At 36.8% G+C, this 27,620-nt stretch overlaps 1 protein-coding gene across 3 annotated transcripts in view; it reads left to right on the top strand.

The window, feature by feature from the left end:
• The window catches only part of LOC131691940 (LIM and SH3 domain protein Lasp), a 174,398-nt gene that overhangs the window by 101,562 nt on the left and 45,216 nt on the right, over positions 1-27,620 (top strand). For all 3 annotated transcript variants that reach the window (XM_058978717.1, XM_058978719.1, XM_058978720.1), the window contains one exon: positions 22,061-22,193. In XM_058978717.1, coding sequence (XP_058834700.1) covers positions 22,061-22,193 — 133 coding nt within the window. The remainder of the gene's footprint in view (positions 1-22,060; positions 22,194-27,620) is intronic.

The following is a 27,620-nucleotide window of genomic DNA, read 5'->3' on the forward strand; positions in this document are numbered from 1 at the left end:
CTTCGCCTTATGGTGATCTATTATTTTTTGGTTACTAACGGTTTTTACTCGGAATAACGTGACAATATGAACTGGATCATTAAAATTAGACTCATTTGCGATGTCTTGCTCTGTGAACTATATCATGCACACTATTTGGTGTTCTCAGTGTAGTTTTCGTTTTCTGTCCGGACATCACAATGAACCTTATCAAATGAATAACGATGTTCGAGATCCTAATAGTTTTTTTATATCTACTGCTCGTACCTATTACTGGTCGCTAGCAGCTGCGTATTTCATGAAAAAGTGCATGGAACAAAAATGATTCCACGAATAATACTCCAAATTTTGTGAAAGAGTTCACGTAAAAATTTCATTACAATGTTGCATGAAATTGAAAATGATTAGGAATATCTTCTAAATATCACAAGCACGCAAATATATACTAGATAGATCGTGAATCATGTACACGTGAAGTGGATATAACATTGAACCCAAGTGCGCAAAGCAAAATGAGTTAACGCTGATGATGATGGGTAGACCGAAAGAAACAACTAGTTCTACGACACTATGTTAACCATGTTTGCAAATGGAGCTCGCATGTACAAACGATTTTGTGTACGAATAATTGTGTTCGAGATTGTGCATAAAAGTGTGCTAGAAACGAGAACAACACAACAGAAAGCATAGTGTTTGAACGGACAAGCTCAGTCGCGTGTTAGACGGAACGGACTTCTAACTTCTGTGAAAACACAGCGCAGTGATCTGATCCGCCTGCCGTTCAACAGGCAACTGAGCTTTTCCGGTTAAATCCGTTCTTTAAATAGTTGATGATGACGTCATTCTTGGAAGCGTAGCGCGCTAGGTACACAAATCTGTCGTGCCGGACTTGGGGAGCGCTATCTTCTGTGTGTAAATGCGCGATATTTTGAATAGGTTGCACATTAATTAAAATTTTTAATGCCCTGATATCAAAAATCTTTGGGTTTATCTATTGGAATCTATTCTTAGAAGTATTTCGGGGCAATATGTGCAAAAAATTTGAAAATTTATCGTGAGATGACTGAATTTTATGCCTTTAAAATTGGACCACTTTTCGTTACATACCATTTTTGTAGAATTTGCAAAGTGCACCCCCATATCGATAACAAAGACATAGTCCTACGTCAAAAATATCAAAATCTCCTAGAGGCGGAGAACACACAATATATCCTTTAAAGTGGTTTAGCACTATTCTTTGTATCGTTACGCTGTACGGGGAAGATCGACTTGTCGGTCCGAGAATCGCCGAACGAATGATAAATATTTGTTTGTTGATAGTTCATGATGGAGCAATGCGATCGTTAGAAACTTATAAAAAGGGTAAAAGCAAAATATAAAATAATTGCTTTTGTTGAAACAAAATTCCAAATATCTCGAAAACTACCACATGTTGAAAGATTTTCGTTGATTTAAAACGACTTTTAGAATCATATTCTGTTATAAAATACAGGTTTGTCTGTCAATTAGTACGAAATTTAAAAACATTTATAAAGTTTAAAAAAAATCTTTTTTATTTCCATTATGTTAGTCACATTTTCTTTTTTTACATTTTAATGACATTCAATTAGCTAGAGATTACATGGTAGGGAAAGTTATAAATATTAGAGCCATAGTACTCAAGTGAGAGCAAGGATGTGAAGTAAACAGATCGGAAAACTAGAAGTGGCAGGGTCATTAGAACAGGCTTAATATCGTACGGGCTTAATCTTTGTCTTCTGCTAATGAGAGTCGAGCTTAGGCAGCATAACTACGAATCACCCGAGTTAATTAGCATGTGTCCTGGTATAGATAGACGTGCCCATCTTTACCGTGACAACCGACGAAATCATGTGTCGGTTGTCACGGTAAAGATGGACACGTCCGGCGGGCAAATTTTTTTTGCACTATTTCAGCCAAGAATAAAACCACGCCAAGCCAAGGTATAACTTTCAAAGCTTTGGTTTAAACACCAAAATAACAAACTTTCAAGCAGAACAAAAAAAACAAAAATAAGAAACTTTCAAGTGGAAATTTTTTTGAATTGGCCTAAGATGAAGCTGTCGATTTACACAAAAAGCTTTTTGTATGGCAAACGATCTGTAGATGTGTCAAAATAAGCCAGATTTTTTATTTAGGTTCCAGATCCGTCTACCGACAAGTCTACATTCACGAATACCTCCAAAATTGACTTCTTGAGGTCTCATGAAGGTCTGACACTAGCTTTTTACTACTTTTGCTTTCCTAAACAAAGGTAAACATTTGAACACCCCAGAACTTCACTCTGTCAGAAAATATAGGAATCGGAAGCTAAAACTTCGTGAAATCGCACTCCTGGTCCTTTCTTCAAAATCATCCAGTGCAGCACTCTGCGTCACTCTTTCGAGTTTGTACCGATCATATGGTAGTCTTTGCCAGTACAGTGAAGACCCGATTCTATCAGCGTTCGATTTTATCAGCCCCCGATTTTGTCTACCCTGGATTTTGTCATTTTTTTACCCGATTTTGTCAGCTTCATATGAAAATGGGTAGTTTGATGAGTAAATTCGAGTAAATTCTTTCTGAAGAATATTTTTCTTATCTTAGAGATCCAAAATATGCACAAATAATTTTTTTTTAAATTTTGCTCTGTCAGACTTTGAACTAAATAATCAGAAAATTTTATGAGGCTACGTCTTGGGACTAAAGAAGAATATTTTAAAAGCTTCGGTTTCTTAAAAAGAAAGAAAAATATGTGTCCCAATTTTGTCAATGTCCCCGTTTTATCAGCCTAAAATTCACCAAGGGGCTGATAAAAACCGGTTTTCACTGTATTGCCCTCCTCCATCCATTCTTCTTTTAGACCGCCGATGGATCAAAAGCCCTTGTCGTTAGATTTATTATATTTGTCACGCATTATAAACTAGCGTTTGCAGTTTGGTATTAAACCCAATTATGGAAACGTCACATTCATTTGGGGTATCTTTTATAGTTTTTGTACGCTTGCTTTGTACTGTAAACTTTGAAAATAATCATTGCAGTTGTTATAAGAAGCAATTCTCCCGATGGCCGGCTGTTCGGAGTTCAAATTACTCGTTTCGAATTATCGGAAATTGATCGCGATCAACTTTCGTACACATTGTTAAGATAATATTGTCCATAGATGAATAGATACCTCTATTTTATTCCACGCGGCTTTATTCTTTTATGTAACGCTCCGCGGAAGAATAATTATCAAAATGCCTATTCGAACGGCATTCATATTGCTACTGGAGGTCCCGCACCTGAAAACTTTCATCTAAAATGAAAAGTCAAAGCGCGTGAGTACTTCGCTAAATCACAATATCTACCAAGTTATATCCTGATCCATTTCCCTACCTACTAACACCAATCCTATCCTGCGGCACTTGTGGATGATTCTGAGAATTCCTCGGTCATAATAGTCACAAGTATTGAACGTTTCTTCCCATCCCAAAATTGACCTGCATGGGCTTGGCCATCTACGTTATTGATCATACTATAATCTTAGTCTCTAGATTGCACGTTGAGTATGATGTACTACTCCAAAGTATCATACTATTGGTTCAATATGCAATTTCAACAGACTTTGATCAATCACGGGAAACTTACGGGCGGTCAACTAAGCTAAGCTAAGCTTAACTTTTTAACATAGATTTTTGTTTTTGAAAAAATGTCATAACTTTTTTTTATTAGTGTATATTTTTTTCGCGCAGAACTATTTATTCCATTTGACTTATTCTTGTTTGTTGTACAAAATACGGTAAACGAACGAAAGATTTTTGAAGGTTGTGTATGCAACGAAAGCGAGTAAATTGAAAGACGGAATTGAAACGGAAACGGAATTGAAAGGCCGGCGGCGTCGTTAAAACATGATGACGCGTTATGTTATATTAATGACCATGCGGTAGACTTGGGTGCTACGCCGAACTCCTACTTAGCAGAAGACAAAAGATTCTTCACATTTCCTTTCGATCATGTCCATATGGGCGTGCCTAGTCCTAGTTTTCCGTTTATAACTGATTTTCTCTAGAACACCTATCCGTCTTTCAATTTCATTGCTTTCGTTTCTGTTAGTCTTAAATTTACCAGAAATAGCCAGCAAAATCGATACAGTAGAACCTTGCAGCAATTAAATCATAGTAAAAAATAAAAGTATGCAAAACTTCTATTCCCTTTTGAAAAATTGCTCTCGAGTCACATTTTTTAATTCCCAGAGGAAAACATGGATATTCCGAGGATTTAAACACACGAACACAACCATTTCTAGTCTGGAAGCATTATCAAACAGCGCATATTTTCCTCCTAACTGCGATAACAAATTATATCTTAGTAATATAAATATATCAAATGACGGTGTTTTCGGAGATAACATTTGTATCACAAGTACCTACTTTCAATTCATTCCATTCCACATACCAAAAGCGAACCAGATTCGCCCGTGTGCTGCATTGGTAGCGAATTTTCCTCCAAGCTAAAAACCTCTCGCATAGCAAGTGATATCATTTTTCACTTCCATTTATCACTTTATTACAAAGATTTCTCGCACGAAGGCAATTGAAATCGAAAGCGTCGGGCCGTTAGACGGCACAAAAGAAAGAAACGCCCTACGGAGCTTCAATTACCAGTTGTCAGTCACAAATCAAACGCCGCAAATGTAATGCGAGGAAAAGGGAAAGTTACTAGGTTTCAACCAAACTTCAAAGATGTGCTCTCTTTGTACCACGTTGAAGCGACGAAAGGACCGCTGGACGAACTGGCTCTGCTGGAGAAAAAGGGTATAGAAATGTCCCTAGGAGCAAGATTGTTGATCACGATTTCTTAGCATTTTAATTGGTAACATTTCACGTAGCCCCAAGCCCTAGAATTCAACCAGTCAAAGTAAACAACTTTACTGAATGAGTATTACGATTGTAAAATCATAATAAATTAATCTGCCGCAGTTCAACGCAGTTAGGGGCCTTATGCAATTGAAGATTAAATAGTAGCGCTCGACCGACACCCGTTATAGATAGGATATCGACAGTGTGTTAATAAGAGCACTGTCATTCAATTGTGGCGCTTCCATGCTTATTAAGGTGAAAGTGTATTTAAGCATCCAGACGGCGTCATGATTCTGTTTCAACGCTGAATTTACCTTCCTGTGTAGGTACGGTATATCCGTATGATTACACCCGTTTAAATTAGACATGACAGATTAACGAGCAAATACTGCAAGCTCTCCTTCTACGTTTCTTATACTGTCTTAGGAGTGGAAGTAAGTAGCACAATCGCCGACCGTGCCGGTACTTTCCAAGCGAAAATGTGATCGTAGATCAACTCCCCTCTGTGTCCACCAGACAATGATGGTGGCTGCCTTAGGAGGGTCATAAAAGTCATGTACCTTATTTGTGCAATTAAAATACAACTGTTTTGTTTATGCTTAACTTGTTCTCCTATCGCTTTCCTACTCTCGTATTGGTTTAATATATGTATTCTCCTTTTTTCTTTCTTTCACCCAGCTTAGGACCAAACACGGAAAATTTCGTTTGGGCACCTCATGCGCCGACTATGGTTACAATAATTTGAATAATAGCTTAAGACTTATAACGAAACTAAAACCGATAGTCTGTTTTTTCTCCGTGTACAAAAGAGACGATCCGTTCGTATGAGTAGCAGCACGTGTTACTAGCCGCACGTTAAACAAGTTACTAATGCTACCTCCCGGGCACATGTTGGTTGAACAAATTAATTAATGAAACCGATGAATTTCGCTCGGTCCATTTCTAGCGCATGGCGTTGTTGGGGTGGTGTGGGAATGGTCGGTCGAACGAAGTTACTCGCTGGATTGGGTCCACTGACACAGATTTGCACTTTGCCGATTCAGCACATCTCACGGCACGTAAAACGAGATAGCGAGCAACCTAAATGTCGCCCGTACGGTACAAGGCCTACGCGCGGTGCGGCACAACCGTTTACGTGCATGTATAGTGAGTGGCAAAATTGAACTAAATAAAGTGCTTCCTACTTTCGCTTGCACCCAAGCCGCACTCAGTTGGATATATGTATCAGTAACAATGTTCTAGAGTTGGGTCTTCCGATAAAAGGTATGTCCCGTCTGGATGTATGACGTTTGATCAACTCAATGCGGTAGTAATGCTCAAGCCACAAATTGACAAAGTTGATTGCAAATTGCTCTCTTATTGGTACATTGACATGGGTAGGATTTCCTTGCATGCGAGTAACTTTGAAGGTTTTTTTTGTGAGTGCAGCTGGTTGAACGGCTTCCGGACTGGTGCTTTCCCGATTGAAAGATCATAACAAAATGCATTCTAAATTATTTTTTGCTGATGCAGCGTTATGATTTGTGTGACAGTTCTAAGTTTGTGCAATTCAAACTATGAAGAAAACACCTTGCAATGAGGTAGAACCTTTCTGATACAGTTAACTTTCCCTATGTCGATATTCTCTATCTCGATATTCCTCTCTCTGTCTCAATTATTTCGAAGTCTCTTCAGATTGCTTGTGAAAAATCCTCCGTATCTCGATATCTCTTTATTTCGATGTACCTAGCTTGAGATTCGTCTGCAATTTACTCTCTCTATATCGGTGTGATCTTTTTTTTTTATCCGAACGTCACAAAGTAGATGCATAATAGAATGAAAACTGATGATTGGGGCGTGTACTGCCCTTTTATGCAATTCTGACGTTAGTGCCAATAGGAATATTTTTCAGGAAACCAATTTTAGTATTTCGTGATGTTTTCAAAAGCACGAATAATGTTTCAACTATCTGTTCTGTAAAAAATGTGTACAATCCATCGTAGATAATAGCCAATTGCTTAAATTTTCACTTTTTTGCAAAAACCTTGTAAATTTTAGCTAACGCCACTTTTGCAAAAAATAGCGATTTCATTTCACTGTTTTTATGCAATTCTGACGTACGTATACAAACCAATAGTACCGGGTAAAACGTGTCGTATATTATCAACCGTTTCAACTAAATTATCTGCAAATGATTATGAATTCATTCAAGTTTCCGAGGCTATATGTGGTGCTCTAGTCAGATGGTCGGTTTTGGATCTATACGGATGTTTCGTGGGGTATGCCCGATGGCCATTCAGCACATTTTCATTAATTTTTAAGTTTAGCTGCAAGTCAGGCATTATTATAAAATGTAATGTATATTTTATCCTACATTTGAACACTATGACTTCATTTTGCTATCATGTAGGCCTTTTTTAAGCAACGTGGAAGCGGTTGTGGGCTGAAAGTCCTAGTGAGTACGGAATGCGCTACCTATGTTTGTGAAACATTTATACTTGAAGATACTTGCCATGCGGCACAATAACGATGATCTCCAGACATGTAAAGTCATCCGGAAACACGGAGAAACTTTACAACCCATTCGGTGATTCCGGATTCATTTTCAACGGACGAATTTTTAAGTGAATATTCCTGTCACGCGGCACATCAAGGTGCACCAGCTCGGTTTTCTACGAACAATGCTATCACATGTCATTGTCACAAGTCATCCGGGATGAAACGTTTTGTTAAACATTTCTGTCATGCGACATATCAAATAATATCAACCCTATAATTTATGGACAATGCAAATTCAATGTCAAATAGGGACACTTTATTAACAATTTTGGAATATGGAAGTTCGGACCAAACACAATTATAGTAATTATTTCTGTCATGCGGCACATCAAATTCTGTGATCTGTGCAAAATACAATCATATTTGAAGACATTTGGATACGGTTTTCCACTTAACGATTGGTCCCGGTAATTCCGGTTTCCCGCTTCTTTGGTAGTTTTTTAGTGAATATTCCTGTTACACGACACATCAAAATACATCATATAGGTTGTCTATAAACTATTCAACCACATTTGAAGTCTCCCTAGTATACGGATTAGGACATAGCAAAAAAAAATTTTTTTTGAATTCTCAAAGGCCCCCCTCTCATATTGTGACAAATGTCAAAGTAAGCTCAGATGCCAAATTTCACATCATTTGGACAATTTTAGACCCCCGCCCACTTCGCTTGAAAATTTTTGAAATTGGTACTATGGGAAAATATGGAGGAAAAATACATTAAATGCTATAACTTTTGAAGTAGCAATCAGAAAATTACAATTTATACCTCTTTTGGAAGGAAATAATCGTAGTATTTGAATGGAGATATTTTTGTTTCTAGAAAAATACGGGAAAGTGGGGTACTGGGTCATTTTGGACCAAAAATCCCATATTTTTAATGATTTTTCTGCTCCGTGGTGCAAATCATACATATTTTGTAGTTTTTCTAATGCGAAAAAATTTCAGAAATCGATCGGAACCCTTTTGACCTTAGTCCGAATACGAGAAGTTGGGGTTATAGGGCTTTTTGTCATTCATATTAAATTTTATCATTTTCTCATGCATATATCTCTATTATTATTCAATCAATTTTCATAAAATGTAACTTGTTGAACGTGAAAAATTCTGAGGAATAAAACAAAAATAAAAACGTTAAAGGTAAAATTCAGAAACATCAAACTTTTTGATATTTACTCTACAAATCTCATTTTTATCATTATTTGTCCTAATACCTCAACTTCCCCTATTTTTCCAGGAATGAAACTTTTCTCATGTGATCCCTAAGCATAGTTTACACTAAAAGTAGTAAATTAAATAAGAATTTTGTTGTTAAATGGAGTTAATATGTGCGATTTTACGATAAAAATGTGAAATCGACACTATATGTCAGATAATATGATGTTCCTGAATTTTACCGGTAACGAATCTATTTTTGTTATAATCCTAAGGATTTTCCACGTTCAACAAGGTATAGTTTATGAAAATTGAGCGAAAAATAGAGATATATTCACGAGAAAATGATGAAGTTCAACATGAATGACAAAAGGCCATATAACCCCAGATTCTCGTATTCGGACAAAGGTCAAAAAGGTTCCGATCGATTTTTGAGATTTTTTCACATTAGAAACACTACAAAATATGTATGATTTGCATCACGGAACAGAAAAATCATTAAAAATAGGGGATTTTAAGGACAAAATGACCCAGTACCCCACTTTCCCGTATTTTCCGAGAAACAAAAATATCTCCATTCAAATACTACGATTATTTCCTTCCAAAAGAGATATAAATTGTAATTTTCTGATTGCTACTTCAAAAGTTATAGCATTTAATGTATTTTTCCTCCATATTTTCCCATATACCAATTTCAAAAATTTTCAAGCGAAGTGGGCGGGGGTCTAAAATTGTCCAAATGATGTGAAATTTGGCATCTGAGCTTACTTTGACATTTGTCACAATATGAGAGGGGGGGGGGCCTTTGAGAATTCAAAAAAAAAATTTTTTTTGCAATGCCCTAATACGGATATTCTGGAATTGGTCTTAATCTGATTGTATTTTTAGTGGATCAAGCGTGTCGAATAACAGGTGTATTCAGGTACAAACGTTTCACAGGTATGGATTACTCATGAATCCACAACGTCTCTCAGATGGTTTCAAAATTAATGTTAAGCCTTTATATATACAATTTATTAATCTTCATGATATATTGATATCAGTTTTCATACTTTGAAAAATAATGAAACTGGCTTAACATTGCCTTGGACTGACCCCATGAAATTTTCGTATAGATTTAGAGCCGGATATGTGAACAGTTCAATTCACGGTTTATGAAACTTGAATAAATTCCATTTCATTTGCAGGTGTTTTGGTTGAAATTGGTTGGGTACCAATTGCGCACTAAAATGAAAAACAACAGCGGTCAAGGTTTTGAACAAAAGTTTTCACCAAGATACATTCGTACATTATAGTGGTATCAAAAATCCATGTTGAAAAAGACTAAGCTTGCTGCTTTAAAGAAGCATTCGAACTTGCACATGAGACTTCTTTATAATAAATAAATGGTTAAAAAAATTGATCGTGCTAAAAACTAATTAGAATCACCCTAGCTTAATTATAATACCACCCTAGCCATTTACATCACAAAATGGTGCTTATCTAGCTCCTACCATTACTTATGATACAACAGCTTAAGAATAAATTGTTTTACCTTGTTAAATATACCTTCAATACTATATTGCACCGGTATGTCACTTTGGTAAAAAATGGCGTCTACGTCACTTTATTTTTCTCGTTTTAAAAGGTCATTTTGCATAATTTTTTAAAGACAATTACACTGAAAGACGTGGATTTGTGGAGAACTCAGAAATATGAAAAAAATGAAATTTGACCAAAGTGGCGCTTACGTCACTTTTGCATACAAGGGCAGTCTAGTCCGTTAACTGTCTGCCTGCTTGTGTATTGCTATATTGATATATATGTACGGAACATCGAGGAAAATATAATTTATTTCATTTCCGCTTTTTTTTTTATTTTTTGTGGGTAATAGACATCCTGAAGTATCGAGCAATACAATTGTCAACTCAAAATTGTTATTGATATCGAAATGGAATTTACATTGCCTCTAAGTGAGTAGAAACAAGCTAAAACATTGAACGCTAAAAATATTAGTTATATTCATCATATGTTATTTATTACGCGCTATAAATTTTTTCACGTAGATTAAAGTGAAGTAAACGTAACTGTAAGGTGTAGGGGAGTTCGGGGCTAGTTGGCGGTGGGGGTAAGTCGGAATCCCCTTTTCTCCGTTTCTAATAGACATAAGCGCTGTCTTATTATATAAATTATATAAAAATATTGTATTACATTTTTCGATAGTGCGTGAAAAGAGCTTTCAGTATCCGTATTGACATTACAAAAGTAATTTCACAGAATATGATGTTGAGGTAAGTTGGTGGTGACGCACACGGGGCAAGTTGGCGGTACTATTTACAGTGCAAGAATAGTCATCAAATATTTTCATTTCTGAAATTCACTTCAAAGTAAGAGAGTGTGTCTCTCGTCAATGCAGGGCACAACTATTTCGGACAATCGCCTGGATAACGTCGAAAATTTGCTTTTGAATATGGAGTACGCGCGAAGTCTAAATGACGGGGTATTGAAACTGAAATATAATAGAAATAATATACAGTTTTATTGAAAAGACAATCGCCACATTTCATAAGAACCATTGATGTAATCGAATTTCCATTTGATTGCTTATTTTTTGGCATTCCGCCAACTTACCTCATTCATAGATGTGTTGATTTTATTGTTCAAAAACATACTTTTTATGTTCAGGACTAGTTAAATAAGGCTTATTATTTCCAAATAAGTTCATTGCTGCAATAATTCCCCGCCCCCCTCAAAAGCGAATTTGGTATAAAAATTTAATATCACTGTTGCACAATTTCACTCGGGAGATTCTGTATGGATGGCATAAGGGCAAATGCCAAATTATGTCAAGGTAGCATATTTTTACTTGTGATTGTATCGTTCATTACTTTAGACTTATTACTAAAGTAAAAGTATTCGCGACATAATGTCGACTCATCAAATTCCAGTGAATATTGGAGTGTTCGCTTCTTCTAACACTACGAAACAAGAATATAATTCACTATATTCATTTACTTTCAATTGGGTCCCTGAATGAAGAATAAAATTCTTCTCTTATTACATGCATCGAAGTCAGTTTTCTAAACGCAGCAAGTGAATTTCCCCTTAAATTTTCAGAACGAATTACAATTTATTTTCTAGTGTAATGTTATACTCGCAGGGCTTAGTATCTTTTAACCTAAGCGAAGGTGAAAGAAAGGTATTACCCTGTATTTCTAATTTCTAAAAATATTTTTTTTTGCGGAATTGACTACGCATGACTAACGTCAACTGCATTGGAATAAACCAAAAAATGACACATGGTATTGGGACCCAACCAGAAATTTAGTTTTAATTTATTTATATAAGATTAAAAATAAATTGGGTATAACTGGGTTTTTCCTAATTTAAATTTGATTTCTTGGAATCTATTACATGTTTTATCGTGAAACAAGTCAAAAAAGAAATGTTTCAGCATTATCGACATTTTGTTTTCAGCTTGCATTCCAAAGCTTAGAAAATATGTAACATTAGGTAAACATAGTTCACTAGGAGAGCAGACTGTTTTGACAATGTAAACCATCTTTAAAAGTTGCTTCCAAAATTATGTAACGCACCAGTCCCATTTGCAGGCCCTTGGTTAGAGTAGCGTCTGCCATCTTTGTTCAAAGCATTTGCTGAAATGGTAGTTTGACAAATGTGGCAGTCGATTGAAGTTTTCCTTCCGCTCACACAGAAAAATTTCGCAGTGCTCAGGTCATGTGTTATATTGGTTCTTAGTAACGAAGCAAAGATGCTGATGCATACGCATTCTATCGATTGAGGGCAGCAGTAAAGCTTTGATGAATTAGTGAAAATATTATGAAATTTATACGAAGCGCTCTGAGACGTCTACGAATTTGCATACTACATTATGCTAATGAGTTTTGCCTTTTTCATATAAAGAAAGGCTATGCAATCACTCTAAAAATCGCCTTTTAACGGAGGCCCGGAGGGCCGAGTGTCATATACTATTCGATTCATTTCGTCGAGAAAAGATCTGTGTGTATGAATGTGTATGAATGTCTGTGTATGTGTGTGTCATTTAAACTCACAATTTTCTCAGAGATGGCTGAACCGATTTACACAAACTTAGCTTCAAATGAAAGATATAACGCTCCCAAAAGCTGCTGTTGAATTTTAGTTGATCCGACTTCCGGAGTTGAGGGTTGAAGAGTTTGGACACACAGCAAATTACAATATAAATGGATACCACCATGATATCCAAATGGAGTCACACTTGTTGACATGGGTGCAACATTACTTGGATTTACGGGTCTAGATCACCAATGATCAATCGAAGTAGCTTTGACCACATTGGTCACCTATGACGGTTCATGGTGTCCCCGGGAACTCGCCATGTTCCTAAACTAATATCACACCTATTGCCCAGCGAATTCTTGATCGATTTTCAAAAACTTGATTTCAAATGAAAGATACAGTAAGCTATTGAATTTTATTCGGTTCTGACTTTTGGTTCTAAAGTTACAGGGTGGTTAGTAAGGTCACATTGGAATTTCCTGTATAAACCGTTGTAATCGTAATAAGTAATACCTAAATAGGCTAAATTTATTTACGTGACTTTAAAAAATTTTCATTCGTCACGTAGGTCTAGATGATTGCCAATCAAACATTCTTTAAATATATTGCTTATTATCGACAATTTCGGAAGTTCCGGATTCCGGGCATATTCCACTTATTCCACACACCGGTTCTTCGGTGATGACTGAACCGATTTTCTCAAACCAAGTCTTAAATGGAACGTATAAGATGCAGCCGAGTGTTGCAAGAACCCCCCCCCCCCCCCCTCCTTACCCTTAAACCATCCACCTTCATCACTCCCCTCCAGAAAACACCCGCATTCCCTTTATCCACCCCGCTTTCCGAAATAAGATAAAGGATTTGTGACGCATACTTCAATCTCATTTTACTAGACCCCCCCCCTCCACTCATCCAAACCTATTCCTTAGGGTGGCACGAGGATGTATGAAAAAAATTTAATACTACAGAACCAAGTTAGTTTACTATGAGAAAATAACACATTTTCATGAAATTCATAAATATGCCGCCTGGTGCCCCTAAAAATATATATTTTATGCTGCATTCTATAGATTCAGTCAAGTAGAACAACTTCTTCTAAAGACAGATCATAGCTATGACAACTGGTTCATGAGTTATTGCAAAATTAAACTTTCATTGCCCTGAAAGTTATGAAAATAGTGCTGTCTCTGGCTACCCGGCGAGCTGAACCTTCAATCAAGTAAACCTTCACGTATTTTTTGTGGTCACCAGTTGCTATAAAGCGGAAATATAGTCCAGATGGTATCGTCCGAAACATTTGATCCAAAGGACTTGGGATCGAATTGTAACAGAATTATTTTTATGAATTTTTTTTTGTGTACATTGAGCAAATTAAAATTGAAACGAGACTGAAGCAGGCAAGATTCCCGTTATTTTGAAGTTCAACTGATGTTCACCACATCCCTGTGGAGCTGGCGCTGCTATAGAGTGCCCCGTAAACTGAAGGTAGGTTAATTGAGTAAGTCGGGCAATATCTGTCACTATACGCCAGCAAGAGTGTCTCCGGCCATGAAGCACGATTTGATTTTAACCAAAACTTTTGGACGAATCATCCTGGGACTAAGATTGGAGTAGCATCGTGAATATAACGTTAGAATATAAATTTGCTGAAATAAAATAACACGTCAGAAATAACGGTTTAGATCTCCCTTATTACTTTATTGGAAACTAATAATTCTCCATAATAACGTTCCCGTTTTACAGGCAGTAAAAAAAATTAAAATATTAATAATTTAGAACCGAACTCTTGTCCTTCAGATGGTCTATTTATGACGCTCGCATCTGAACTATGCACGCCTATGTTGATAGCTGCCTAATTCGGCTTATTGCTAGCATATCACGGTTAACTTGATTGAAGTATCAGCCAGAGTATTCAGATAAATTCAATTTTCACCAACGATGTAGACACTTATGCATTGTATAAGGAATAACTTTTGAATCAGAAGTCGCAGCCTATTACACTCTTCGGGGAAGTTGTACACGGTACTCGTATCTACCGAAATCAGCATAGCATATATTTTTAGAATACATAGGAACGTGTCTACGAAATATTAAATAATGTGGATCGTTTATCGATGTTAAATCACATACAAACTTTAAACCATTTGTGCTAAAATATAGTGCAACCTATCAAATCAACAATTTGCATGGTTGAATGAGGTCGTATGGCAAGTAGTTTTAGATCGGTTCTACTGATTTCTAAAATTGGTGCCACCCTACTATTCCTCCAGTATTTTAAAATATTATCAGGGATTATTCATAAATGACGTAGCATTATATGGGGGAGGGGGGAGTTTTGTATTTTGTGATGATGTGTGAAAATAGGGGGGAGGGGGTTATGTCATGCTACGTAGCTTTTTTAAAGGGGAATAGAACAGAATTTTTAAAAAAAATTGCGGTGACAGGGGGGGGGGGGCAGGGTTACCGTCAAGCTACGTGATTACCAGGGGGGTATTTAGAGGTTTGTGACGAAATGCTACGGAGGGAGGGGGGTGTTAAAAATCACTCAAAAATGTTACGTCATTTATGGATGGTCCCTCACATGAAGATAGCATTAAACTCATGCTGATTAAGATTATGCATTTTTGATTAAAGCGAGTCACCGTTGCCTTTCGTGGTAGTCGTGTGATTCTGTAATGTAAAAGACATTTACATAATTATATAACCAGCTAATGAATCATAGTTTCGATAAATGAGAAAGGCACAATCGCACCACTAGTTGTATTAACACAGGTTTTTAAGATCATTTTTGCGTACAGTTCTCGTAACTAACATTTCCATCATTCGCGTAAACGAGTTTAGCGAAATATGCAACATTATATTTAATTTTTCAAGATTAGGATGAATCCCTTTTTGAAATATTACGGGAACAATCGAATCGTCAAGTGTCTTCAACTAAAAATCTTTTTATCCCCAATTTTGTAATAAAATAAATTGCATCGGTATCTAAAAATAAGCGAACAACATTCACATTCAAGGGAAATTATAACCAAACTAATACCTCTATCTATGAATTAATAACTCTGCCATTTTTCAACCGATTTTGACGATAAATAGGTCATTGGATGCGAAATTGAATGCTCTCTTTAAAATTTTACTAAAACAAAGGCGCTTCTCTGGAAGAATGTTGAGTAATTTTTATAATTTTCATGGAAAAATCGCAAAATTATGATTGTTTTCATATTGTTGACCCTAAACCGCAAAGTATATAACAAAGCATACCGTTGGAAAGGTCATTTCCTTTGCAATCAGTTGAAAAATGACCGCACAAAAATGTTTTTAATGCCGAAAATTCAGAAAAATAAATCAAGATTTTGAGGGTATACAACATGTTTCAAATATTGTGTTGCATTTGGCGAGATCTACAACCTATACTAGGTCACTTGAAAAGTACAAAATCACTGTAGCACCGTGTTAGATGTGGTATTGCGAATCTTGTCGTTTCAACCATGCGCCGTGCAGGGTTATGCGTTCATTTGCATTGTACCAACGCGAGCGAAAAAATGTGTTAAGTTTTATTTTGATTTTGTTTGCAATCCAGCGTTCCCTGTAGACAAGCAACTCGGTCAAATTTATAGATTTTCTCGGAAATAATATTAACTAAAATTTTCCCAAGTATATAGAGTTTGTAAGATTCTTTGAACTGGGCTACTAATGAAACTTACTTCTAACTAGATACAAATTTTTTTGCATAATAAATTTTAGAACGCTAGGTACATTTAAAAAAAACACTACTAGCATCGAAAATCCAAAAGAAATAAACGATTGGTGTGCATACGTATGACTTCACAATATGTAAACCCCCTATTATTGTGGAATGTTACAATTGTCTATGGCATACTTTGCTTATTCAACGGCAAAAATTATTATTAAATTGCAATTAAAAACCGATCCAGTCGCCATGTATGATTGTAGTGAAACTTGTAGGAATGTAGGGATGGCAGCAAATCAACCAACCAGCATTAACCATTGGAATCGTAATCTTGAAATTTGGTACATAGGCTACATTTCGACGAAAATAATTGCAAATTACTTTGTATACGTGCTGCTATCTTTTTAAGTATTATTCATTTCTATTCAAATTTTCTAAATGTTTGAGTGCATCTAACTTATTGGCTGGTAGATTCTGATGCGAATCGGTTGTTTGAGATGGAGCTCAATCACATGCCCGAACAGAACGAGTAGCCCAAACAGAATTAATCTAAACACGAACATCCCTATATTGTTTTCACGACACACATACATTAGATGCATTACTTCTCATATAGGTTGAGTTTGCCGCTGATTAAAATCGGTTACAGTGAAAGGCAGCGTTTGCTTCTTGTTCCTCCTCCCTAACGTTTGTGTGGAATTGTTTACAGTTCATTTTTCTTCTAAGTTTCAATTAATTGCAGCCATACACTGTCCCAATATGGAACCATGACACAATTTATTGATGGTTTGATCTATGATCAGTAAGTGTTGTATCTTTTACTGTATAAAGTCTCGCCACAGTACGTTCGACCTCAGTAATATTTTTTGAATTGTTCCAGATGTAAATTATGCTTATAATCTCCAGACACCGTTGAGTGCTAAAAATAGCACTGTTGTTGCTCTCCATACCTCGTTAATATTCGTGGCGCTTTCCCCGTTGTAAACCTTTTGGGTGGACCGCTTCGTACGGTATAGTGGGCGCTTAGCCAACATCAGCTGCAGCCATCGGAGGTGAACTGCATGCAGTTCCTTTCTGGCTTTCGTGGATGTACTGCTGCCGTGGTATAAGTATTTCATTTATTTTTTGTATTTGTGCGAAGAGTTAATGATGATGCCATCCATCGCGAAATAATTTGTACTTATTTTTGGTCTGCGTCGGATGAGAGAGTCAACTTTGGCTGCATTTGAGATTCAATCATAGCCAAACTCGTAGTTTCTTTCACCTCTTATTGGTTTATTTCGCAGTATTTTATTACGTAAGGTCCACTAGATTTACCCAAAGTATTGTGAGAAAAATGCCAATTTTCGCCGGTAAACGCAATGTTTTCGTATTAAGCCGAGTGGTGTCCGGAGGGCTAATTTTTTTTTGCTCCATTTCAGCCAAGCATAGAACCACTGAGAATCTGCTCCCATATCGTAAGAGGCGACTACCAACATTCTAGGAGTTCATAGGTCAAGGTATTGCTCCGTATCGAAGACTTAACCTGGACGGACCTTAAGGTTTTGCATCATAGGCTTTGTCAATTCTATATTGAGTGAATCACTAGACATATATGACCTTTTCTGATTCGCTAATTCCCGATTGTGTACCAAAGTTTTAGGTTTCTTCTGGCGGTTGTATAATAACCGTAAAGGATGAAGTCTAATTCTACACTAAGTAACAGCATATATTAAAAGGGTCTTCTACTCGCAAGGCCTAAAATTGAGCACGTTTTGGGAATAAATTGTAAAGCATCTACTCAATGGATTTGGAAACTTTTTTTTATTTTGAAGATAGATGTTTTGACCTTTCAATTTTGCTTTTGAAGTCGAGAAGAAAAGTCTCTCGCGACCTTGAAACTTCATTGATGACATTGATGTTGAAACTGCATGGGTCCCGCTTAAGTAAAGTTGTGGCAAATTGGGTAATCTGTAATCAGAAAACTCATATTTTTATAATCATAGTCACGTTGGCTATGTTTAGATGAGAGTGATTTCTTTTATTTTATACTTTATAAATGTTATGTAACGATTTGTGAAAATTTCCAATATTTACGTTATTTTTTTGACGTATTAAGGGCCATAAAAAATGGAACAAATTGACATTTTGCAAATCCCTTATAGCGGTATGTTTTCTGAAATATTGGAGAAAAAATTATTGAAATCGGAGAAGTACTTCTATGAAAAGTCTTACTTGACCGCTAAAAAAACACTACATTCGGGAAAACGCGTTTAAAGATAAAGTACGGTGTATAACTCGACAGTAGTAACTTACTAGATAATCTACTATAACGGGTCCGCAGAGTTCACCTTCCTCATCACGAAAATGTTCTTGGTTTTGCTCATTTTGCTCTCTCTCTCTCTCTCTCTCTCTCTCTCTCTCTCTCTCTCTCTCTGTTGAATTCGGGCCTGTTTTGCCGCGACACCCACTTTCACCGTCGAGTCGAGTAGCACATCTTTCAGCTTCAGTCCCCAAGATAATTCCCATCACCTCCATATCTTGTAATATCGATGAAAATCCTTCTTCTTCTGACGATGCTGACTGCTAAATAAGTCGCAAGATTGAACATCTGCCTGCCAGAATTTGAACAAGTGTTTTGGCGCTAAGGCCCAGATTACACTATTCTGAGACTCATTGTTATTTTGGGTGTAAGCTCCTAAGCATCTTTCTAATAAATCATTAGATGGTAGACTTTCGTAAATCCTGACATGTTCGAAAGTTTCTAAAGTTCCTTTTACTTCAGCCTGACGCCACTTGCACCAACTGTCCTCGCCGGGTGAACACTTTGAGTTTGGGGATTTTCGTTCGATGACGAGCAGTGTTCGAGGGAAGCCCAGATTGGATTTCGCATATGTTCTACTGAATTTGAGTTTCTCCAAATCGCTAGCCCATAAAATTTTGTTAGCTGGCCGATTGATTTGTCCTTCAACTTTCCCTTTCCTTTCCCACTGATACCTTTGTTTTCTTTCTTCAGTTTTCGTAATCTCCTTCCCATACGCTTCTTAACATGTCCGATGTATTCTTTCTTCCGTACGATAATCTCGTCCCCAAAAGAAAAACAAGACACCATTCACAGATGCTCACATATACATAAACCGTCCAGAATGGACCGGTGAATTCTTTAAACAATGATTTTTCCATAGACAAGCGCCATCGTGGTGCGCCGTGCTTAGTATCTCAGAAACGGTCTGATATGGGTACCTTTCGGTTCCCAGAATCAGGCCAAGGAATATGATTTTCACCTAATCCTTTTGTGGCGTATTCTCCGAAACATATAGAATGAAATTAAACAAAGAAAAAAAAAACGATTTTTTATAACCATGAGAGTAGAGGACCCCCTTAATGTACCGGCTCTTCCACACCAAGGTATTACTTTCAAAGCTTTGGTTCAAAAACTGTTTTTAAATAAAGCAAACTTTCATGAAAGAATTTTTTTGAATTGGCCTAAGATGAAGCTGCCGAATTGCACAAAAAGTTGTTTTGTGTGGCAAACGATCTGTGGATGTGTCAAAATAAACCAGTTTTTTTAAATGAGTTGTTATTTTTATTAAACCGACAAATCTACATTGACGAATACCTCCAAAAGTGACTTCTTGACGTCTCATGAAGGTCTGACACTAGCTTTGTACTACTTTTGCTTTCCTAAACAGAGGTAAACATTTCAACACTCCAGAACTCCACTCTGTCAGAACATGTAGGGCCATCGGAATGCAGTGCTCTGCGTCATTCTTTCGAGTTTGAACCGCTCATATGGTAGTCGGTCTTTGTCAGTATTGCTCTTCTCCAATCCATTCTTCTTCTGGGCCTCCGATGAATCAAGAGCCCTTGTCGTTGAGTTTATTATATTTATTACACACAATAAACATGTCGTTTGCAATTTGGCACTTGACCCAATTATGGAAACGTGTCTGATAGGGAGAGTGGAGATGCCAACTTGTCATTAACATTTCGCAGTGAATTTCTTCACATTCATTTGGGATATCTTTTATACGTTTTGTAGGCTTGCTTTGTACTGTAAGCTTTGGAAATGATCATTGAAGTGTTAATAAGAAGCAATACTCCCAATGGCCGGCTGTTCGGAGTTCAAATTCCTCGTTTCGAATTCTCGGAAATTGATTGCGAACGACTTTCGTACATATTACAAAGATCATATTGTCCATAGATGAATAGATACCTCTATTATATTCCACGCGGTATTGTCCCTTTATGTAACTCCCCGCGGAAGAATAATTATCAAAATGCCTATTCGAACGGCATTCATATTTCTACTGGAGGTCGCACACCTGAAAACTTTGATCTAAAATGAAAATACAATGCGCGTGAAATATCTGCCAAGATATACCCTGAATTATTTCCCTACCTACTAAAACCAATCTTATCTCGCGACACTTGTGGATGATGTAGAGAATTCCTCGCTCATATTAATCAAAAGTGTTGAACTAACATTCTTTCCCATCCCATAATGGAGCTGCAAGGGCGTGGCCATCTACGATATTGATTATACTATAATCTTAGTCTCTTTAGGTTGCACGTTGAGTATGATGTACTACTCCCAAGTATCATACAATTGGTTCAATATGCAATTTCAACAGGCTTTCATCAATCACGGGTAACTCACGGGTGGTCAGCTAAGCTAAGCTAAGTTGTGACAGTTTTCTTGTTTTTAATCATTCGAGTCATAGTACTTATAGCATAATAGAACAGTTTTACCAACTCCCGAGTTGACGGCAGAATACTCGCGTAAGAGTTTTCCCTGGTGTTGTTCTCCTAGAAAAAATCCCATACGTAGAGACAAACCGATTCTCCAGAAAGTGATTTCGCAGTAGTGTTTACCAAGTAAAATGACCCGTCTAAGAACACCGAACGACGTGCTATCGGTCCTATTCAGCATAACCAGTTCGAAACCGGGCTCTTGACATGCGGCGCCTCTTCCAGCATCTCAGTATTCCGACTCGAGAGTGCATATCGTATTTCTCGTGGCCTATGCACTTTTCTTCCCTTTTTTCTGGCATGTTTAATTGAACGTACCCGTCCCGTACATAGCCGTAGCGAACTAGTTAGTCCCTTTCCGCCTTTCAATGCCGAGGTTTCACAGACGTGATCCGAGAGAAATCATAAAAATAGGCCCCAGTTTCTGTATTATAGCCCAGGCAGTACAGTCGAAGCTTATGTCAGCCTTTTTGTGACCGCCTCTTAACCAACGAGTAGGCAAAGCTATATGGTTTCATTTGCATTCGCGAAGCCCGAAACCACACACATGCTCGGTGCGGAACTGCGCTTGTCGTCCCGTGGTGGCTGACGTGGTGCGCGTGCGAACCGTGTGAATGCCATCGAGACGCCGGCGATTATGATTGCAGCAGATGATGTAAGGATCAACAGTCCTTTCTCGTGTGCCAATCGTGGTCTGGGGTAGCGGCCGGCAAAACTTGTTTCATCGTCGTCGTCTCTCGACTCGAGTGGTTGCCTTAGTATGTATAGTATATGCAACATATAAAGAACTGAGACACAGGGGTGGTTAAGGAATGTCAACTATGCATATAATTACAATGCACCGGTGTGGTGGGAGGAAAGGTGTAACTGTCGCCTCTGCGGTATTGTGGCAGGCCTTGTGTGATATGCATAATGGTCTCATCGTGGAATCGATTACGAGCATCTTCTCATGTCAGTGAGATGAGACATTTCTGATGTTGGAAGGGTTTTTGAAGAGTAAGCTCAGCAACCATTGAGCATGAAGTTCTACTTCAGCAGCAGGTAGTGCAAATTTGATCTGACCATTGTTTTTCTTTTATCTTCTGTTTTACAGACACATTCCAAAAGCCAAAGCTACCACAATTGCAGAAACTCCGGAACTAAAGAGGATAGCAGAAAATACTAAAATTCAGTCCAACGTCAAATATCATGCAGACTTTGAAAAACAGAAAGGGAAGGTTACACAGGTAAAGTACTAGATTTGGTTTATTAGACGACTCGACGTTACGTTTGTCTGTTGATTTGACTATAGTTTTTCAGTTTACATTAGATTTATATTTTATTATATTTATATTTGTACTAAATATCTGATCACTGTGGGGTACTGGGTCATTTTGTCCCCAAAATCCCCGATTTTTAACCCATTATGTCCTAGCGTATGAAATTTCATACGCAAAAACAACACATTTCAGGATCATACTTGTTATACAATAAAGGCGTTTTAAAACTTCTGGTCTTCTTTGAACGTTAATTAATACTCTATAGTTTAAAATGTGTATACTCAATAATCTTTTTTTTATAAAATTCCATTGTGTTTTCGAATGACAAAGTTTGACTAAATTAAAACCAAAATGTGAACAATACATATTATTAATTTTCTCTTCTAAATCACTAATTCTTGTTTCGGATTGTAAACGAATGGCCATGAGAGGTGTGAAAGATGTGGCTCAGTGCGAAAAAATGGAAGAAATTGGTGAAACAATTGCGAAAATTCTGCTAGTAGTTCAACGTATGAAATTTCATACGCTAGGCTGAACCGATATCTTTTTTCCTAAGGCAAAATAATATCCTCTTTAGGACCAGGAGGGGATTCACAACATTCTCGCTGATTTTAACGTTGAGTCAGTGCATTCAAGGCTAACAAATGCTTAATACGTAGCAAATCATACCTGGTTCCATCCAGAATATTTTTTATATAAATTCTCGTTGGAAAATGTTCTTTTTCTTAAAATAATTACAAAGTTCGAGGGAAAGATGGTTTGATGCAACGAACCAGTCATGTGACGAAACGGCACGAGAGAGGAGAGAAGTATTAAAATCATTCAAAAAAGCTGCTAAATGAATGATCTCGCAAGGTTGAAGATATTATTCGATTTTATGCTGAATATAAAGATTTTAGCCGAATTTTCTATGTGATGATTTTTTGATACCCTATCAGCCCAGCGTATGAAATTTCATACGTTAGTTTTTTTCGCAACAAAACGTTCCAAAGTGGATATTTTATTTTTCCCATACTTAATTCGGCATAATATGAGGGCCCACGAAGTATTTTATAAATTACCAAAAGTTTTAACATAGCTGGGTTATAATGGGTTAATAATTTTTTTGCCCCGTGATGCAAATCTTACATATTTTGCAGTTTTTCTAATGTGAACAAATCACAGAAATTGAACGGAATGTTTTTGACCTTTGTTCGATTACGAGAAGTTAGGATTATAGGGCCTTTTGTCATTCATATTAAATTCTATCATTTTCTCGCGCATATATCTCTATTATTCTTCAATCAATTTTCATAAACATACCTCGTTGAACGTGGAAAATCCTTAGGAATAAAATAAAAATAGATTTTTTACCGGTAAAATTCAAAAACATCAAATTTTCTGACATTTAGTCTCGATTTCACATTTTTATCATTATATCACACTGTTAATTTAACAATAAATTCTTATTTAATTTACTACTTTTAGTGTAAAATACGCTTAGGGATCAAATGAGAAAAGTTTGATTTCTGAAAAAATAGGGGAAGTTGAAGTATTAGGACATTTAATGAAAAAGGTAATTTGTAGAGTAATTGTCAAAAAATTTGATGTTTGTGAATTTTACGGGTAACGAATCTATTTTTATTTTGTTTTTCCACGTCCAACGAGGTACATTTTACGAAAACTGATTGAAGAATAATAGAGATACACGAGAAAATGTTAAAATTTAATATGTATGACAAAAGGCCCTATAACCCCAACTTCTCGTATTCGGACAAAGGTCAAAAAGGTTCCGTTCGATTTCTGAAATTTTTTCACATTAGAAAAACTGCAAAATATGTAGGATTTGTATCACAGAGCAGAAAAATTATTAAAATAGGGGATTTTAGGGACAAAATGACCCAGTACCCCCCACTTTCCCCTATTTTTCGAGCAACAGAAATATTTTCATTCAAATACTACGGTCATTTCCTTTAAAAAGAGGTACGAATTGTAATTTTCTGAGCGCTACCTCAAAAGTCATAGCATTAAATATATTTTTCCTGCATATTTTCCCGTAGTACCAATTTCCAAAATTTCAAGTGAAGTGGGCGGGGGTCTAGAGTTGTCCCAATGATGTGAAATTTGGCATCTGAGATTTGTCACAATATGAGAGGAGAGGGTTTTTGAGAATTAGAAAAAAAGTTTTGTTTTTGCAATGCCCTAAATCAGAGGAGACGCGTCGGTACGTTCAACCTGTTCACTGAACAAGTAGGAACAATCAGACGACCCAAAACCGATTTTGCGTTAACATTACAGCAGCAGCACGTAAACTATTTTTAATGAAAGTAATAATCTCCGAACCTTAAAGTTCGATAATTTGATCTGAACGATAAATCAACCTAGCGTCTCCAGCAGTGCTTTCATATGACCGGTTCAACCAGAAACATGCACGCATCTCGTACTCTCACCGTATGCTCTAGAGGGAGCAGCTGCATGAGCGACGGCTGGAATAGCAGCGTGAGTGGCATGGGCGAGGGTCTTTCTATTCTCTTTTGCACCGGTTCAAATCAAATATTGAACCAGCGTGCATTGCTGCGATGTACATATGGGCGTTGAAGGTGTGTGCAAAATGAGAGCGCTTTATAACGTTCGAACACCTTGCGCCGTACGTTCATAGCTGTTGGTCGAACGCTTTTTTTCTTGGGTAGCCTAACAAGATGTTTATGCACCTGGGACATACAGTTACAAGCGCGTATGTATTTGGTTGGTTCAACTATAATAATGAACCGTCTACTTTTGCGTCAAAGAAATCGTTTGATCTTTGCATTTACATGTCTACTGACCGGTTGACAAATGTTTCAATCTTTTTTAAACAAAAGGACGAGTAATTCTCGGTGTATAGGAAACAAGATTCTACATTGCAAGTTAATTAAAATCATACAACGATATATAAGTTTTAATCTCTTTATACATGGTTGTATTGCTTATGTTTCTGTTAAGAAATCTTTATCAATTCTAATTAAGTGGCAACCTTCTCGAATATGTTATATATTTTTTGTTCTTTTTCTACGGTAAATTAAGCATTCTATAAAAAGTTTGTTGGACAATTCACTGGTGGGATTTGACAGCAAATTTGTTTTGGTCAGCTTCAGCGAAATTTTCTGTCAACGAACATTTTTCATTGGTCCTATTCGTTAGATGTTGGATGAAATCGACGACGAAAGAATCAGCTGAACAGAAACGTCTCATAGAGAAAATTGTGATGTTTTAAGGGTCTTGGTGGTATATTGAACAGGTTGACGGTGGAACCACGCGTCGCCTCTGCCCTAAATGATAGATAGATAGGTAGATAGATAGATAAATAGATAGATTGACAATATTTTTGTATAGGGCCACGTGATATACTCAAAAACATTTTTGGCGATTCGTAGACAACTAGCTGCCAATGTTTTTTTAACCGACACTTTTCATTTGTATTTGATGATGATGATGGTCCCACATCATTCCCCTACGAAGGTGTGAGCTGAACAATTTATTTAGTAGATAATTCTCGCGTGTTTTTTGTTGTAAATAGCCAATAAGCATATTGTAAAAATTATCGTTGAGGGAAAATTCCGTACAAACCGTAACTCTCCGAGAACGATTGTTAAGACTTAATGAAAGAAAAAAGTTTTCGTCTACTTCTGTGATTTATGATCGGCGAGAATTGTTTTTTCGGGAATTTTCCTTCAAAGTGAATTTTGACAGTATGCTTATTGGCCCTTTTCAAAAAACTCACGAGAATTGATTTTTAACTAAACCAATCAACAAAACAAATATGGACTGGTTATTTGCAGGAATATATTTTCCTTCAAAAGTTCGTAACCAAATAGGTTTCGAATGTTTCGCAAATAACCAGGGTCCGTCAAGAAAATTTCCATTCCGGGAAGACACTTGATGGAATCGGAAATTGAACCCCGATTACCGATAATAATACGCAAGAATCCTCCCGTCTGACCAAGACGTCTTTACTACCTTAATGATGGAAAGTATCGAGTTTGGTGGCAGTGCAGAGCTAAGTCCATTTATATCATCAACATCAGATCCTAGCCTAATCCAGCACTAACTTCAATACAGATAAACTTTCATCTGGAAACATCTTAGATTGCTCGGGAATTGAATCCGAAGTCTTGTCATATCAGAAAGAATCATCGAGGCCATTCCCAACGAACTAACCCCGTTATTGATGCTACCAGCGCAGTGATAACAGAAATTCGTCCTATCGTCGAGCAAAGCCAACACAACTCCATCATCAATTCCAGACCCTGATCACAACAAAAGTACTAAAGCTTAAATTCAACCCGATACTCTGTTTGCCCTGGCAACTATGTTCAATTTCAGAACAGTCTCTATCTGGTTAGCAAACACGCGGATAAGGCTTCAGAAGGCATCTCATTTTCTTTTCTTAAATGTAAGCAACAAATAAAATACATCATCATCACAGCAAACATAATAACCTAGTTAGAACTTATAAAAAAAATTGTAAATCAACCTTCATGATTTTACATCTTTATTAAAAAAAATTGTGAAATATAAAAAAAATTGACTCGGCTTTACGTAGTGCGTTTTTGTCACAATGGCTCTTATAACAAAGCTTTAAATACGGACAGATTTGACTGAGCCTAGTGAAATATGAATCGTCAGAGATTTATTTCGAGATTTTGGTGAATGAGAATAATGCTGCATGTCGGAGTAGTTTCAGTGTTGCTATATAAAACAGATTGATGGGTGATGTTAGGGACATAACCAGAGTGAAGTAGAATACATATTAGAGTGTTAATTCGAATGCAGAAATTTTTAATCTTCTGAAAGATTGTATTCAAGTCAGATAAATATAGATATCGTAGGAAGTAACCAGTAAAAAATAATTTTGCGTTGCTAGAGGATAAACAGAGACGGTGATATCCAAGCTTTGTCTTGTTCGCTTGACATCAACATCCCATTCGAAATATTGGGAGTTTGTTGAACAAATGTCCAACGCATTCGTGGGATGAATTACTATTACTGAGTGATTGGTGTCAACTACTTAAAGTAAGGGCTATTGATATATTACGACCAGAGTGATGTCTGTAGCCCTTATGGCACGTAAAAAGAGATAGTGGGATGTCGATGCCGATCCTATCAAATGGTAACGGAAATTGACAATTAAAGCGATTTTAAAATCCAAGAGTGCGGTGGTAATATGCATGTCATTTGATGAAAGTGGCTGATCAGTAGGAAATGGTTTGCGGTATTTACAAAAATGAAAAACACTATCAATCTGGGTGGCATTTGAAAGAGAGTGATCAGCAGATGCCGAAAATTGATGGTGGCGACCATTTTGAAATCCACGATGGCGCTATTTGACTGTCACAAAAAGATGAAACAGTAAAAACCACCATCAATATGGGAATC

This window comes from Topomyia yanbarensis, chromosome 3 (assembly GCF_030247195.1).
Source record: "Topomyia yanbarensis strain Yona2022 chromosome 3, ASM3024719v1, whole genome shotgun sequence".
NCBI classification, from domain to species: domain Eukaryota; kingdom Metazoa; phylum Arthropoda; class Insecta; order Diptera; family Culicidae; genus Topomyia; species Topomyia yanbarensis.